Source organism: Cucurbita maxima, unplaced genomic scaffold (genome assembly GCF_002738345.1).
Source record: "Cucurbita maxima cultivar Rimu unplaced genomic scaffold, Cmax_1.0 Cma_Scf00015, whole genome shotgun sequence".
NCBI lineage: Eukaryota > Viridiplantae > Streptophyta > Magnoliopsida > Cucurbitales > Cucurbitaceae > Cucurbita > Cucurbita maxima.
The window spans coordinates 2,128,432-2,141,594 of record NW_019272031.1 but is presented as its reverse complement, the minus strand read 5'-3'; the positions used below and the strand labels follow the sequence as shown (position 1 = coordinate 2,141,594).

At 39.7% G+C, this 13,163-nt stretch overlaps 1 protein-coding gene and 1 non-coding gene across 2 annotated transcripts; one reads left to right on the top strand and one right to left on the bottom strand.

The window, feature by feature from the left end:
• Window positions 1–1,392: 1,392 nt before the first annotated feature.
• On the bottom strand, window positions 1,393–10,652 carry LOC111490392 (nitrate regulatory gene2 protein-like). The gene is made up of 6 exons (XM_023138992.1): window positions 10,440–10,652; window positions 8,974–10,305; window positions 7,159–7,343; window positions 4,157–4,380; window positions 2,680–3,010; window positions 1,393–1,965 (listed from the first exon to the last, which is right to left on the bottom strand). The coding sequence occupies exons 2-6, from the start codon at window positions 9,737–9,739 to the stop codon at window positions 1,513–1,515; spliced, it is 1,959 nt and encodes a 652-aa protein (XP_022994760.1). The 5' UTR covers window positions 9,740–10,305; window positions 10,440–10,652; the 3' UTR covers window positions 1,393–1,512.
• A 1,051-nt stretch (window positions 10,653–11,703) lies between these two features.
• On the top strand, window positions 11,704–11,839 carry LOC111490559. Its single transcript, XR_002719594.1, has one exon. It is a non-coding gene; the product is annotated as a small nucleolar RNA Z247 (small nucleolar RNA).
• The last annotated feature ends 1,324 nt before the right edge of the window (window positions 11,840–13,163 follow it).

Below are 13,163 nucleotides of genomic sequence, written 5' to 3'. Positions count from 1 at the left end.
CCTAGCACCCTAAGATCATGGGTAACGATCAGACTTCTAGACATGAGTCCACCTGGAGATCAGATTAGCCCAAGGGGCTAACCTCAAGTATCCTAGAAACATGTAATGTAGACGAAATAGAACCTCGAAGCCACTTAAATGACTATTGAGTGAAGATTTGGGATAAGACTGACATTGCATTCTTTATAAAGGTGTAGAAACCTCTCCTTAGCATAGACATTTTAAAAACCTTGAGTGGAAGCCTGAAAGAGAAAGCCCAAAGAAGACAATATCTGCTAGCGATGAGCTGGGCTATTACAAATGGTATATGAGTCAAACATTGGGCGATGGGCCAGCGAGTAGGTTGAGGCCCAAAGGGGGGTGGACATGAGGCGGTGTGCCAGCAAGGACGCTGGGCCCCGAAGGGGGGTGGATTGTGAGATCCTTCATCGGTTGTGGAGGAGAAGGAAGTATTCTTTATAAGAGTGTGGAAACCTATCTCTCGTAGACACATTTTAAAAACTTTGAGGAAAAACTTAAAGAGAAGAATATCGGCTGACAGTGGGCTTAGGCTGTTACACATTACCTCATAAAATATGTTAGGATAGTATGACATCTAGCTAGTCTAAACATCCTTCATGGAAGGTTAGTTGGCAACCTTTTCACAAAATCATAGAGTCACTTTGAATCTTAGGAAGCAACCTCCGTGTGCCGGCCAACTACTAGGTTATCTGCATGGTCCCACGCCCCCTTTCAGGATGGATTTACAGTGTAGAGGTCCTGCTTAGGAGACCCTAGTCATTTCCACCAGATAAAAGACACTTGGTCATCTCGACATGGTACGCTATCATGCCTTACACAGAAGGTATGAGTACTCCCACCACTAGACAAAGGTGCCACTAGTACCAAGGGTGTATTAAAGGAGATACGAGACAAATTTGGTGACACCATCACGCTTCTACTAGATTTGTTAAAATTGTTAGACGAACACGACTCTCCACAATGGTATGATATTGTCCACTTTGAGCATAAGCTCTCATGGCTTTCCTTTGGGCTTTCCCAAAAGGTCTCATCCCAATGGAGTTAGTATTCCTCACTTATAAACCCATGATCATTCCCTAAATTAGCCGATGTGAAACTTTCATCATCCAACAAAAATTTCTTAGTCATCCTTGTGGTAGAGATCTACTAAGTTCTGAACAGCATGTAAGCAATTTAAAACCCATCTCTATTCAAAGCTATTTTAACATTTTTCTTGGTTTTTATTTTAATTTACTTTGAATATTTTTTTATTATTGTTTGAAGATCCTTTCGTAAGCATATAAGTCCATGACATCGTTTTATGAAGTCGTCTTAAATGAATGTTTCCACATAAAGAAATTATGTCATACATGTGGTAGCGAATCTAGGCCATGAAAGAAATTTGACATTTCATTACCTGATATAAATCTGGACTTCATGTTTTGATATGATGACTAAACTCAGATCGAAGAACTTGCAGAGCAAGCAAATTCTGTTCTATGGGTAACAATCTCAGTTTGTAGAGCTCACAGTTGCATCATCACAACACTCTTTGGGTGTAACATTACTACAAACAGACTCCATAACCTGTAGAGAGAGACTAGCAAATCCCATGAGCGCCTGAAAAACGTTGGGAAGGCCTGTTTTCAGATGGTTTAAAGTCATGGACCGCCCAACCTCGACCGAGTTCAGATATTTGGCCTTCTCGGTATCGACAAGCTTCTTCAACGCATCGGTTTTTGCACGCTTTATTGACAAAGGATTCTTGGGGCTCAAACTCTCATTTCCATCGTCACACACAAAGCTTCCCCCAAGTTTTCTTTCCATCTCTGCCAGGGAATGCATCTCTTTTTGAAGTCTCTTATCCAGCTTTTCGTATTTCCTTTGGAGATTCTGTTCTTCCACTTGCTGGAGTAGCAGGGAGTTAATGGCTGACAAGAGATTCTTGATGGCCTCTGAAGCTGCCTGTAATAAGATGGGGAGGGAATAGAGTGAATAATAATAGGAGGAGAGGAGAATAGAATTTTGAAGGTTCTCATGCATAAAACCTACTTAAACTAGCCAATTTTCAATGACTTGAGTGTAACCGCCTAAGCCCACCGCTAATAGATGCTTTGACTTATTACATATCGCCGTCAGACTCACGGTTTTAAAACACATCTGTTAGGGAGAGGTTTCCATACCCTTATAAGAAATGTTTCGTTCTCCTCTCCAACCAATGTGGGATCTCACACTCTATGAGGGCCCAATGTCCTTGCTGGCACACAACTCAGTGTCTAGTTCTGATACAATTTGTAACAGCTCAAGCCCACCGTTAGCAGATATTGTCCGCTTTGACTTGTTACGTATCGCCATCAACCTCACGGTTTTAAAACGCGTCTGCTAAGGAGAGATTTCCATACCCTTATAAGGAATGTTTCTCCGATGTGGGATCTCACAATCCACCCTCCATGGGGGCCCAATGTCTTCGCTGGCACACCGCTCGGTGCCTGGCTCTAATACCATTACGTATCATCATTAGAATCACAATTTTAAAACGCATCTCCTAAGAAGAGTTTTCCATTGTTAAGGAATGTTTTGTTCTACTCTCCAACCGACGTGGGATGTCACATAAAGTAACTAATGCAATAAACCTACTTAAAGTACCCACAAACTAAAAATTAAACTGAGAACAAGTACCTTGTCAGGTAATCTTTCAAGTGCATTCTGCCAATTTTCGCAGAGGTTAAGAACCACAGATGAACAGACACTCCGTCTATCATGATCTACAAGGAAGTCAGTAAGTTGAGTCCACCTATGGAGGGTTTTTACGTACTCCCTCTGATATTTCACGAGATTGCAGAAGCTGTTGTACCAGACAGTTATCTCAGCTGCAAGCTGAGCAGTGGCTTGGCGATGGTAATCTGTACTTAGATTTACGTCATGGTTGTTAATCTGATGGTTCAACTGCTGGGAGATTTGATTTTGTATTTGATGGCATTCAGACATCATCTTCCACATGTGCAATAACCTGTACAAGAATGAAGCAGAAAAATGAATACAGATCTTTAACAAATGGCTAAAGGTGGAGAGATTATTTTAGCTCGAGTATAGTTTTGATAATCTTAAGCAGGTTTGGTTAACAACTGATATGCAGTCTTAAAAGATCTCCCCCAACTACAATATCAAGACAGAATGAATGAAAATTAGAACATTTTAGTGAGGAGAATATATTCAAGCAGCCAAGTCGCCCATATGTTTTTTGTAAAGTGTTGGGGCTGTTTCATTTCGTTTTGAATATCAAGTTAGTAAGGATAAACCTTAGCTGCAATAGCCCAAGCTCACCGCTAATAGATATTGTCTTTTTTGGGCTTTCCCTTTTAGGGCTTCCCTCAAGGTTTTTAAGAGGCATCTGCTAAAGAGATGTTTCCACACCCTTATAAAGGGTGTTTCGTTCTGAGATCTCACAATCCACCCCCCTTTGGAGGTTTGTCTGGCTCTCATACCATTTGTTAGAGTCACCCCCCTTCGAGGCCTAGCGTCCTCGCTGGCGCTCATTCCCTTCTCCAATCGATGTGGAGGACCTCCCAATCCACCCCCCTTCGGGGCCAACGACCTTGCTAGCACACCGCCTCGTGTCCACCCCCCTTCGGGGCTCAACCTCTTCACTGGCACATTGCCTCGTGTCCACCCCCCTTCGGGGCTCAACCTCTTCACTGGCACATCGCCTCGTGTCCACCCCCTTCGGGGCTCAACCTCTTCACTGGCACATCGCCCGGTGTTAGGCTCTGATACCATTTGTAAGAGTCCAAGCCCACCAATAACAGATATTGTCCTATTTGGATTTTACCTTTTGGGCCTTCTCTCTAGATTTTTAAAACGTGTCTGCTAGGGAGAAGTTTCCACACCTTTATAAAGGGTGTTTCGTTCTCTTCTCCCAACCAATGTGGGATCTCACATTAGCATTGGGGTACAGAGGCGCATGAATGGTAAGCAAATCAAATATACAGGTGGTGAGGGAAAATACAATCACAATAGGAAAACTGAGGAGAGCAAGAAAACAATTGTTCATTCTTCTTCATTCAGAAAGTCATCGTTGAATATCCCCCCTGTATACGTAAATAAAGAAAGGTAAGGTTTTCTTGCAATGGCTCAATTGAAAGGTATGTGCATTTACCCCGAAGTTAAAGCCACCAGTTGCGGGTACAGTTCCTCATCCATTAGCGCCAGTATTGAAGCACAATGTTCACCTATAGCTTGCCGCAAACGTATAATGTCAGTCTCTAAACTCTCAACAGCCTGGAAAGTTTTCTCAGTTTTGGTCCGATCATAGTGTTCATCCTCTTGTCTTTGCAGTATCAAAGCTTTCTTCTCACGCTCCAAATTGGTAACCTCTTCTTCCTATAAAATACGAAGAAAATTTAAAGAAACGAGGACACAAAAAAATTCTCAATAAAATTTTATGAAGCATACAGAATCGTGTACAAGTCATTGAACAACAACCACCACCAGTATCAATATATTAAAGGAAACTGCATTTAGTTGGCATCATTTCATACTACGTAAGTTATGATCTTCAAAAACACTTTAAAAGAAGAAGAAAAAAAAAAAATTAAGAGCAACGAAGACTATGTTAAGGATTGTTGGGAGGGAGACCCACATTGGCTAATTTATAGAATGATCATGGATTTAAAAGTAAAGAATACATCTCCATGGGTATGAGGCCTTTTGGAGAAGTCCAAAGAAAAGCCATGAGAGCTTATGCTCAAAGTGGACAATATCATTGTGGAGAGCCGTGATTGCTAACATGGTATCAGAGTCATGCCATTAACTTAGCTATGCCAACAGAATCCTCAAATGTCGAACAAAGAAGTTGTGAGCCTTGAATGTGTAGTCAAAAAGTGACTCAAGTGTCGAAAAAAGAGACTGGTCCTGCGAACTCAAACTACAGTGAGCTTTTCATATCTACAATAAACTGCCCTTCTCATTCTCAAACAGGAAGTACATTCTACACTAACTAGCTTAAAATTTTCCCAAGTTTGAAAATGAAAAAATTTAGGCTCTCTAAATACACTATCTACACTCTCATACTTCATATCTTTCTTAATAAATAGTGAGTAAAATTAAGGAAGTCCGGATTTTGGTATTCTTCTTGAAATATTGACCATGAGAAAGGAGAGCACTGCATGTCATGTTCTAGGAAAAACTGTGGTCCAACGAAAAATATGTTTGATATTGGTTCACAACTTCCAGGGTTAATGGACAAGTCACAAAGATGTTGTAAGATCTCCTGTTGTGGAGAAAAAGGGATTGTAAACCGTGGGGTGGGGACCAGGTTGTGAGCATGCGTGCTGAACAGAAAAGTAGTAGCGGTGAAGTTTATGTAGGGTTTTGGTGGAGAAAAAAAAAAAAAAAATACCCCCGAGGCAAATAGAAGAGGGACTAGAAGGGATGGAGAAAGAAATTAATAAGATGAAAGAGGTTTTAGTAAGCTTTAGAAAGAACCTCGAGAGATTACCTATTGCTATGAAGGAGAATCAGAAACCATTGGTTTGATGATTGTTGAGAGAACATCTAAGAAGGGCAATCATCACTTGAGACCATGAAGCAATCCTCACTACATATGAAAGAGAGGGAGGGTTCCCAGATGAAAAAGTGACTAGAGACGGAAGAAGATGAATCGATCCAAGGTAGGCGAAAGGAGGCGAGTAGTGATCGAAGCAAACTCAAGAAGTTAGAAATATTAGCTTTCTCATGAAACGTATTAGGAAGTCATCAGTTGAGCGATACGAAGAAAATCCTAGTATCTATAGTGAATTACGAATCACTATGGCGATTAGTATTTATGCACGCATGGTCAAAAGAAAATTGTTTCATGGGATAGTGATGGAAATGGGCCTGTCATGGAAGGTAAGGGTATCTGTGGTTGTCCCTTTACTGGGGTTATCCATTCTAGAGGACTTCTAACACCTAGAGTTGGGAGGAATAGATGTATATGGGATTCATGGGAGTGAACTAACCGATTTAACCATGTCTTTTGGAGTGGAAGCAGTAAGGTCATTGACGAAAGATAATTTTGAAAATATTAGCTAAAACCTTGTCCCAACTTGATCAAGAATTGTAGGTGGAACTAAATAGAGTGAAGTTGGAAGCAAGATTCAGATAGCGAGTATAATAAAACTGCCTCTGAGCTGTTAGACATCCTAAAGAATTATGAAGCGTGTTTAATTGGACCATCAGTTTGCCACCACAACAGAAAATTAAGCACCATATAGAGTTGCAAGAGGGAAAACAACCCGTGAGTGACCAACGTTACAGATATGCACATGAGCAAAAACCAGAGATCGAAAGGCTTACCAGAGAAATATAGGCTTCAGGTATCATCAAACCAAGCACGAGTCCTAATTCTAGTCTCGTGCTCTTAGTCAAGGAAAAAGATGGGAGATGGAGGTTTTGTGTCAATTACAAAGCACTAAATCAAATGACTCTTCCAAACAAATTTTCAATACCGATTATAGAAGAGATGCTTGATAGCTTCATGGGTCCCAAGTGTATTCTAAGCTTGATCTCTAATCGAGGTTTCACCGGATCCAAATGAATGAGATATATATCTAAAATACCGTTTTTTTAAAACGCACAAGAGCCATTACTAGTTCTTCGTGATGTCATTTGGGTTTATGAATGCACCAGCAAACCTTCCTTCTCATGAACAGTGTTGGCTCTTGGATTATATGTCCGTGTGTGTTTTTTTTTTTTTTTTTTTTTTTTTTTTTTTTTTTTTTTTTTTTTTTTTTTTTTTTTTTTTTTTTTTTTTTTTTTTTTTTTTTTGTGTGTGTGTTTAACAGGCGATTAAGGTATCAGATACCTAACAATATTCTCAGGTCAGAATTAACATGTCTACTCCCTCTTCTTATACAAGCAACACCAATTAGGAGACTAGCATGACAGAATGAGAGGAAAAGTGGACTTCATCTTGCATATGAGGATGTCTTTGAGGAGTTACTTTCCACATGCCAAAGTGGGTCTTAGGAGATAAGGGGAAAAATGTTCAAATTAAACTACCCCATAGGAATACGATAAGGATGAGAAGTTTCTTCATGGCAACAGCGAGGAAAATAAAACATATATTCTGAGATATTGCATACCAGTTCATTTCAGCACGATTCTTATTTTATTTACCTTTACGTCTTTTTGAAGTCTTTGCTCTACTGCATAAAGTTTTTGCAGGGTGATACAATGAGCTCCAGGCCGACATGGTTCATTGGAACCACAAAACTCAACTGTATCTGTTGTAAATTGAAGTGAATTAGATGACCACCTCCGCGAGAGTGCATTGAAGACCTTAGCAGAACTGCTTCTCTTCCCTGTAAATCATAGGTTGCAGAATCGCATAAGGGATTTGCAGAAAAATAATGGGAACTGATGTTTGGTGACGGATTAAATTAATAGAACTTATGGGGAAAAAAAAATATTTTCCTTTTTTTTCCTTTACCGAAAGACAAACTTCTAATTCGTATACAAAAAAAAAAACATGAAAAATGAAGATAAAGATGAACAAAATGATTGTCCTATCCGAAAACATTTTAAGACGAGTCAACTCAGGATTACCATCAACTACATGAACAACTCTCAGAGAATTCCCACTTGACATTTTCATCGATGACAGAGATAAAAACTAAAGAACAAACATGGATGCATAGTACATGTACATGACGAAGATCATAATTGATTAGATTACAAGTTTGGTCTTCAAATTTTTTAGAATTGTGTTCAATAAGTCTCTAAATTTTGAAGTATCTAATGCTTAAACTTTCAATATGGTCTAGTACATTCTCAAATTTTTTTTCTTACATGCTCAATTTTTTTTCTGAGTCTAGGTTCTGATATATAAAACATATTTAAACTTCATATTGTCTGAAACTAGGATTAGACAAAATTCTGAACCCTTTGGTTATGTATAACCTCCAAGTATGCATCTCAAAAATAAGAAAAAGCACATGAAATCCATGAAAAGAATGTCAAAAAAACGTCTACCAGAAAAATGTTCAGAGAAGTTGATTGAGACATCGACCTCAAAGCAACAAATATCAGCATAATAAACTAAAAAGAGAGAAAAAAACAAACAATCCGCACTTCTCGTGCCCTCTGTGGAGCCCTTTGTGGAGCTTATGGCTGAAAAGAAATAAGATACATTTTTAGGACAAGTCTACCTCATTATCTGACTTTTGGTCTCTTTTGATTGTTGAGGATGGTTGGGAGGGAGTTGCACATTGGCTGGTTTAGGGAATGATCATGGATTTATAATAAGTAAGGAATACATCTCCATTAGTATGAGGTCTTTTGAGAAGTCCAAAGTAAAGTCATGAGACCTTATGTTAAAAGTGGACAATACCATACCATTGTGGAGGTTTATGATTCCTAACATTTTCTTGATTGAAAAGCATTTTGTAAGTAGTTTCCTTGAGTAAGGGAGGTCTCATACCCCGGGCTTTAGGCTTTTTTTTCCAGTTTTTTGTTTCATATAAAAATAAACAACAACAACATCAGCATACCAAATCTGCTAGTGTTGAATGCTCTCAGAGTTAAGAACAGATACATTGGAAGTTAAGAACAGATACATTGGAAGGCACAGACTATATGTGATGTGATGTCCCACATTGGTTGAGGAGGAGAACAAAACACCCTTTATAAGGGTGTGGAAACCTTCTTCTAGCAGACGCATTTTAAAGCTTTGAGGGGAAGCCTGAAAGGGAAAGCCCAAAGAGAACAATATCTGCTAGCGGTGGACCTGGGTCGTTACACTACAATACGGATGTAGGCCTAAACAAATAAGTTCAACGCCATAATCAAAGGGAAGAAATAAAACCATACCATTTCTATTAGTTAATGGGCTCTTTTTTGAACAAATCTCTAAGAAATTCAAAGGTGAAAGCTGTAAATGAGATAAACTGCACAAAGAGAGCAAAAAAGTGGATATAGAAAGAGAGTATTTACTCTTGTTTTCCCTGAAGTTATGTGGCTGAAAATCATTTCCAACGCTGATATCAATAAGAACAGCTATTTCCTTTATACCACTGGATGCTTTAAGAAAATACTCATCGAGTTCCTTCACCACAGCTCCCAACGTTTTCTTTTTCTTCCATGATATCATGCCCATGTCTCTAGCAAATTTCATATGCAAGCTAGTCGTAGAAGAACTACAATTCACCAAGTCCCCTTGCTCTGGATTCACAACATCTTCTACAGCTTCTTCCTCAAATTCACTCCTAGTTTCAACCCAATTTTCCTCTTCAACTGGCCCAACAATTTCACTTTTCTTTTGTTGATGCACAGAAGAATGCTCAAAAGGATCCCAATGCTCCCATGATGAGCTCAAAATTGGAGGTGATGGGGCATGATCACCCTCATCATCATCAGTAACAATGCTTCCTTCTGGGATAAATTCATCTTTCCGGCCATCTTCAGTTCTATGCTTCCTCAAATCAGGGCTAAACGGCGGAGGCGGCGGTGGGGAGGGAGGCAAGGGGGGAGGTGGTGATGGAGGAGATGCCAAGCCATAAATAGTATCTTCAAACTCCAATGTTTCGGACTCAGTAAATTGTCTAAGAGTGGCACCTGTGTTCTTCAATGCTCGCAAGTAAATTAACAGAGCATCTGCAAATTCTTTTCTAAACCCTATTAACTGTTTCATTAGCTTCTTCCTCTCCCTACATGCCTTCACTTTCTCCTCCTCATTGATACTTGAAGCAGCACAACCCATTTCACCAAATGAGTGGCTAATGAAAGATATTGGCTATGGAGTTTCAATCACAAACGCAAGCAGGCAGTTGAAAGACGATCAAGAAGCACAATGATTTGGGAGAAACCCCAAACCCAGAATAACTTAAACAATGCCTCAGAACTCCATTAAAGAAGCTACTCTCCAACCTTGATTTCAGGTGATTCCAGAGCTCAAACAAACAGCAAAAAGAATTTCATAACCAGCAAAACCCCAAGCGCCAAATTACAAGATCGAAGAACAAGGGAAACAAAAAAATACCATCGAAACTTGACGATGCTTTTCTTAGCCGAGGTTCAAACTTCGACTCCTTTTGCGTTACGATTTACAGCTTTTGATTGGACAAGGATTCATAACAAAAGACAACGGAAGATGGAAAAGAATCAGTTTAAAACAAAATCTGATTAATCTCACAACCAAACAAGTTCAGAACAGTTTCGCAGAATTATTTTGCTCCAGGAGAATATTTAATTGATGAAATGATGGAAAAGAACATTAGAACAGTCGCTCTGACATGTAGAAACTGCCAGCCGCAGAATCCGCTGCCCCTATCACACCCAGAAGAACATCATTAACCATAACCAATCGATAATGAGACAACCACAGATGGTTTCTGAAAAATCGTCAAGCAGAAAGGGAAATTTTCAGTAATATCGAGAAGAAGCTTGTGATTTCTGAGAACCTGAAGCAGAGTGTCGCCTCTTTCTGTTCGTCCTCTACACAAAATGGAAGTTTTAGAGAGAGAATGCGTGAGCTCGAAAATCGAGAATCAATGGGGCATCCAATGACTTGGAAAGCTTATCTTAGAACCCACCAATTGCAATTATCCATAATCATCATCATCATCATAACCACCATTAATGGCGGTTCTCTGTTTCTTTCTTTACACGAAGAATTTACTGTGTTCAAAAGGGGGATTGGTCCAAAATTCGTATGATTCTGCTAGAACTTTCAACGCAAGATTGTTCCATTTCAGGAGAGATTTCTTACCATTACTTTGTCCAAGCATAACTAGATGATTAATGTTCATAACACTAGATGAATAAACTCTCCACAATCGTACTATATTATCCAAACTTTCATTCTCTGAAACAAATTATCTCTCCCCTTAACAGAGGCTCAACTCTGACTCTAATTTTTTTTTTCTTTTAAAGTCTTTTGTTTGAGATTCTATTGATATGGCTAATTTAAGACATGATTCAGATACAAGTTAAATGAACACAAATCTCACTATTCTTTGTTAGAATTGGTCAATCCATTAGAATAGCTTGAAGCTGGTCATGCCATAAGAATAGGCTTACTTCGTTAGTTTCCTATGAAATCGGATCTATTAGTTAATCTTTTGCCAATATAAATAGAATATGTCCTCAATAGTGTGAGGTACAGTTTTGCATAAACTTGATATGGTATCAGAGCTCAAATAAGATCCACGAGATCCATAGCCTCTGCTGTTAAACATGTCAATCCCAATCAACACAATGTCTTCTCCGTCGATCAGTCAGGTGATTAGTGTTAAGCTTACACAAGAAAATTATCTACTGTGGTCTACCCAAATCCTTCCCTACTTGCGTAGCCAAAACCTTGTTGGTTTTGTGGATGGATCCATGCCTGCACCAAGCCAGACGATCGCCGTTGAACCAAGTGAAGAAACAGGGAATCGCAAAATTATCATCAACCCTGAGTTCACAGTCTGGTACCCCCAGGACCAGCTGGTACTCAGCCTCATCAACTCATCAGTCACTGAGGAGGTTCTCAGCACGATGGTTGGAATCACCACTGCACGAGAAGCCTGGATTACGCTGGAGCGACAATTTGCTTCCACATCTCGAGCAAGAGCAATGCAGATCCGTATGGAACTCTCTACTATCCAGAAAAAGGACATGACAATTGCTGACTACTTTCGTAAAGTAAAACATCTTGGTGATACACTTGCTGCCATTGGCAAGCGAATAGAGGATGAAGAACTCATCGCCTACATGCTGCAAGGACTTGGTCCAGATTATGATCCTCTAGTCACAAGCATTACAACCAGAACAGATGTATACACTGTCAGCGACGTGTATGCTCACATGCTGAGCTATGAGATGCGGCACTTGCGTAAGGGTACATTTGAGCAACTTTCATCTGCTAACAATGTCAATAGGATATCCATTCGTGGAGGTGCCAATGGAGGTCGAGGTAGTCGCGGTCGTAGTCGTCAGTTAAATAGTGGTCATGGACAATCAAGGCGTACTGTGAACAATCCTGGACGTCAACCATCAAAGACACAAAGCAGCTCAGGCATTGTCTGTCAGATTTGTGGTAAGCCCAATCACGATGCTTTGCAATGCTGGCACAGATTTGATCAGGCATATCAAGCCGAAAATAATCTCAAACAAGCAGCTTTGGCAACTAGTGGATACACTAGTGACACAAACTGGTATGTTGACACTGGAGCCACAGATCATATCACCAATGACCTAGAGAGGCTTACCACCAGAGAACGCTACACTGGCACCGACCAAATTCAGGTTGCAAATGGCGCAGGTTTGTCTATCTCTCATATTGGGAATTCATTAATTTCTGGTTCATCTCTTGTTCTGAAACATATCCTATATGCTCCTAAAATCAATAAGCACCTAATTTCAGTACAAAGACTAGCATCTGATAATAATGCTGTTGTAGAATTTCACCCAAACTATTTTTTGGTTAAGAACCGAGTCACGAAGAAACTCCTGCTCCACGGTAGATGTAAGAATGGCCTATACGTTCTACCGCATAATTTCAGTCAAGCCTTGCTGACAGCCAAACTTTCGAAAGAACAATGGCACAGAAGGCTAGGGCACCCTGCATCTCCAATTACCATTAGAATTCTACAAGATAATAATTTAGCTATAGATACTAATATTCCCTCTTCCTCAATTTGTAATGCTTGTCAATTAGGGAAAGCACATCAATTGCCATTTGGTTCTTCTCAGCATGTATCTACAGCACCCCTTCAATTAATTCACACTGATGTATGGGGTCCATCCATTGCGTCAGTAAATAATTCCAAATATTATGTTTCCTTTGTTGATGATTTTAGTCGTTATGTTTGGATTTACTTTCTGAGATGCAAATCTGATGTTGAGTCTGTGTTCCTTCAATTTCAAAAACATGTTGAAACTATGCTAAATACCAAAATTCGCTCCGTCCAATCAGATTGGGGGGGTGAATACCATCGGTTACACAATTATTTCAAATCCACAGGCATTGAACATCATATCTCCTGTCCTCACACACACCAGCAGAATGGGTTAGTCGAAAGAAAACACAGACACATTGTAGAAACTGGCCTTGCTTTACTCGCTCAAGCCAACATGCCTCTATCCTACTGGGATGAAGCTTTCAACACAGCTTGCTTTCTTATAAATAGAATGCCCAGCCG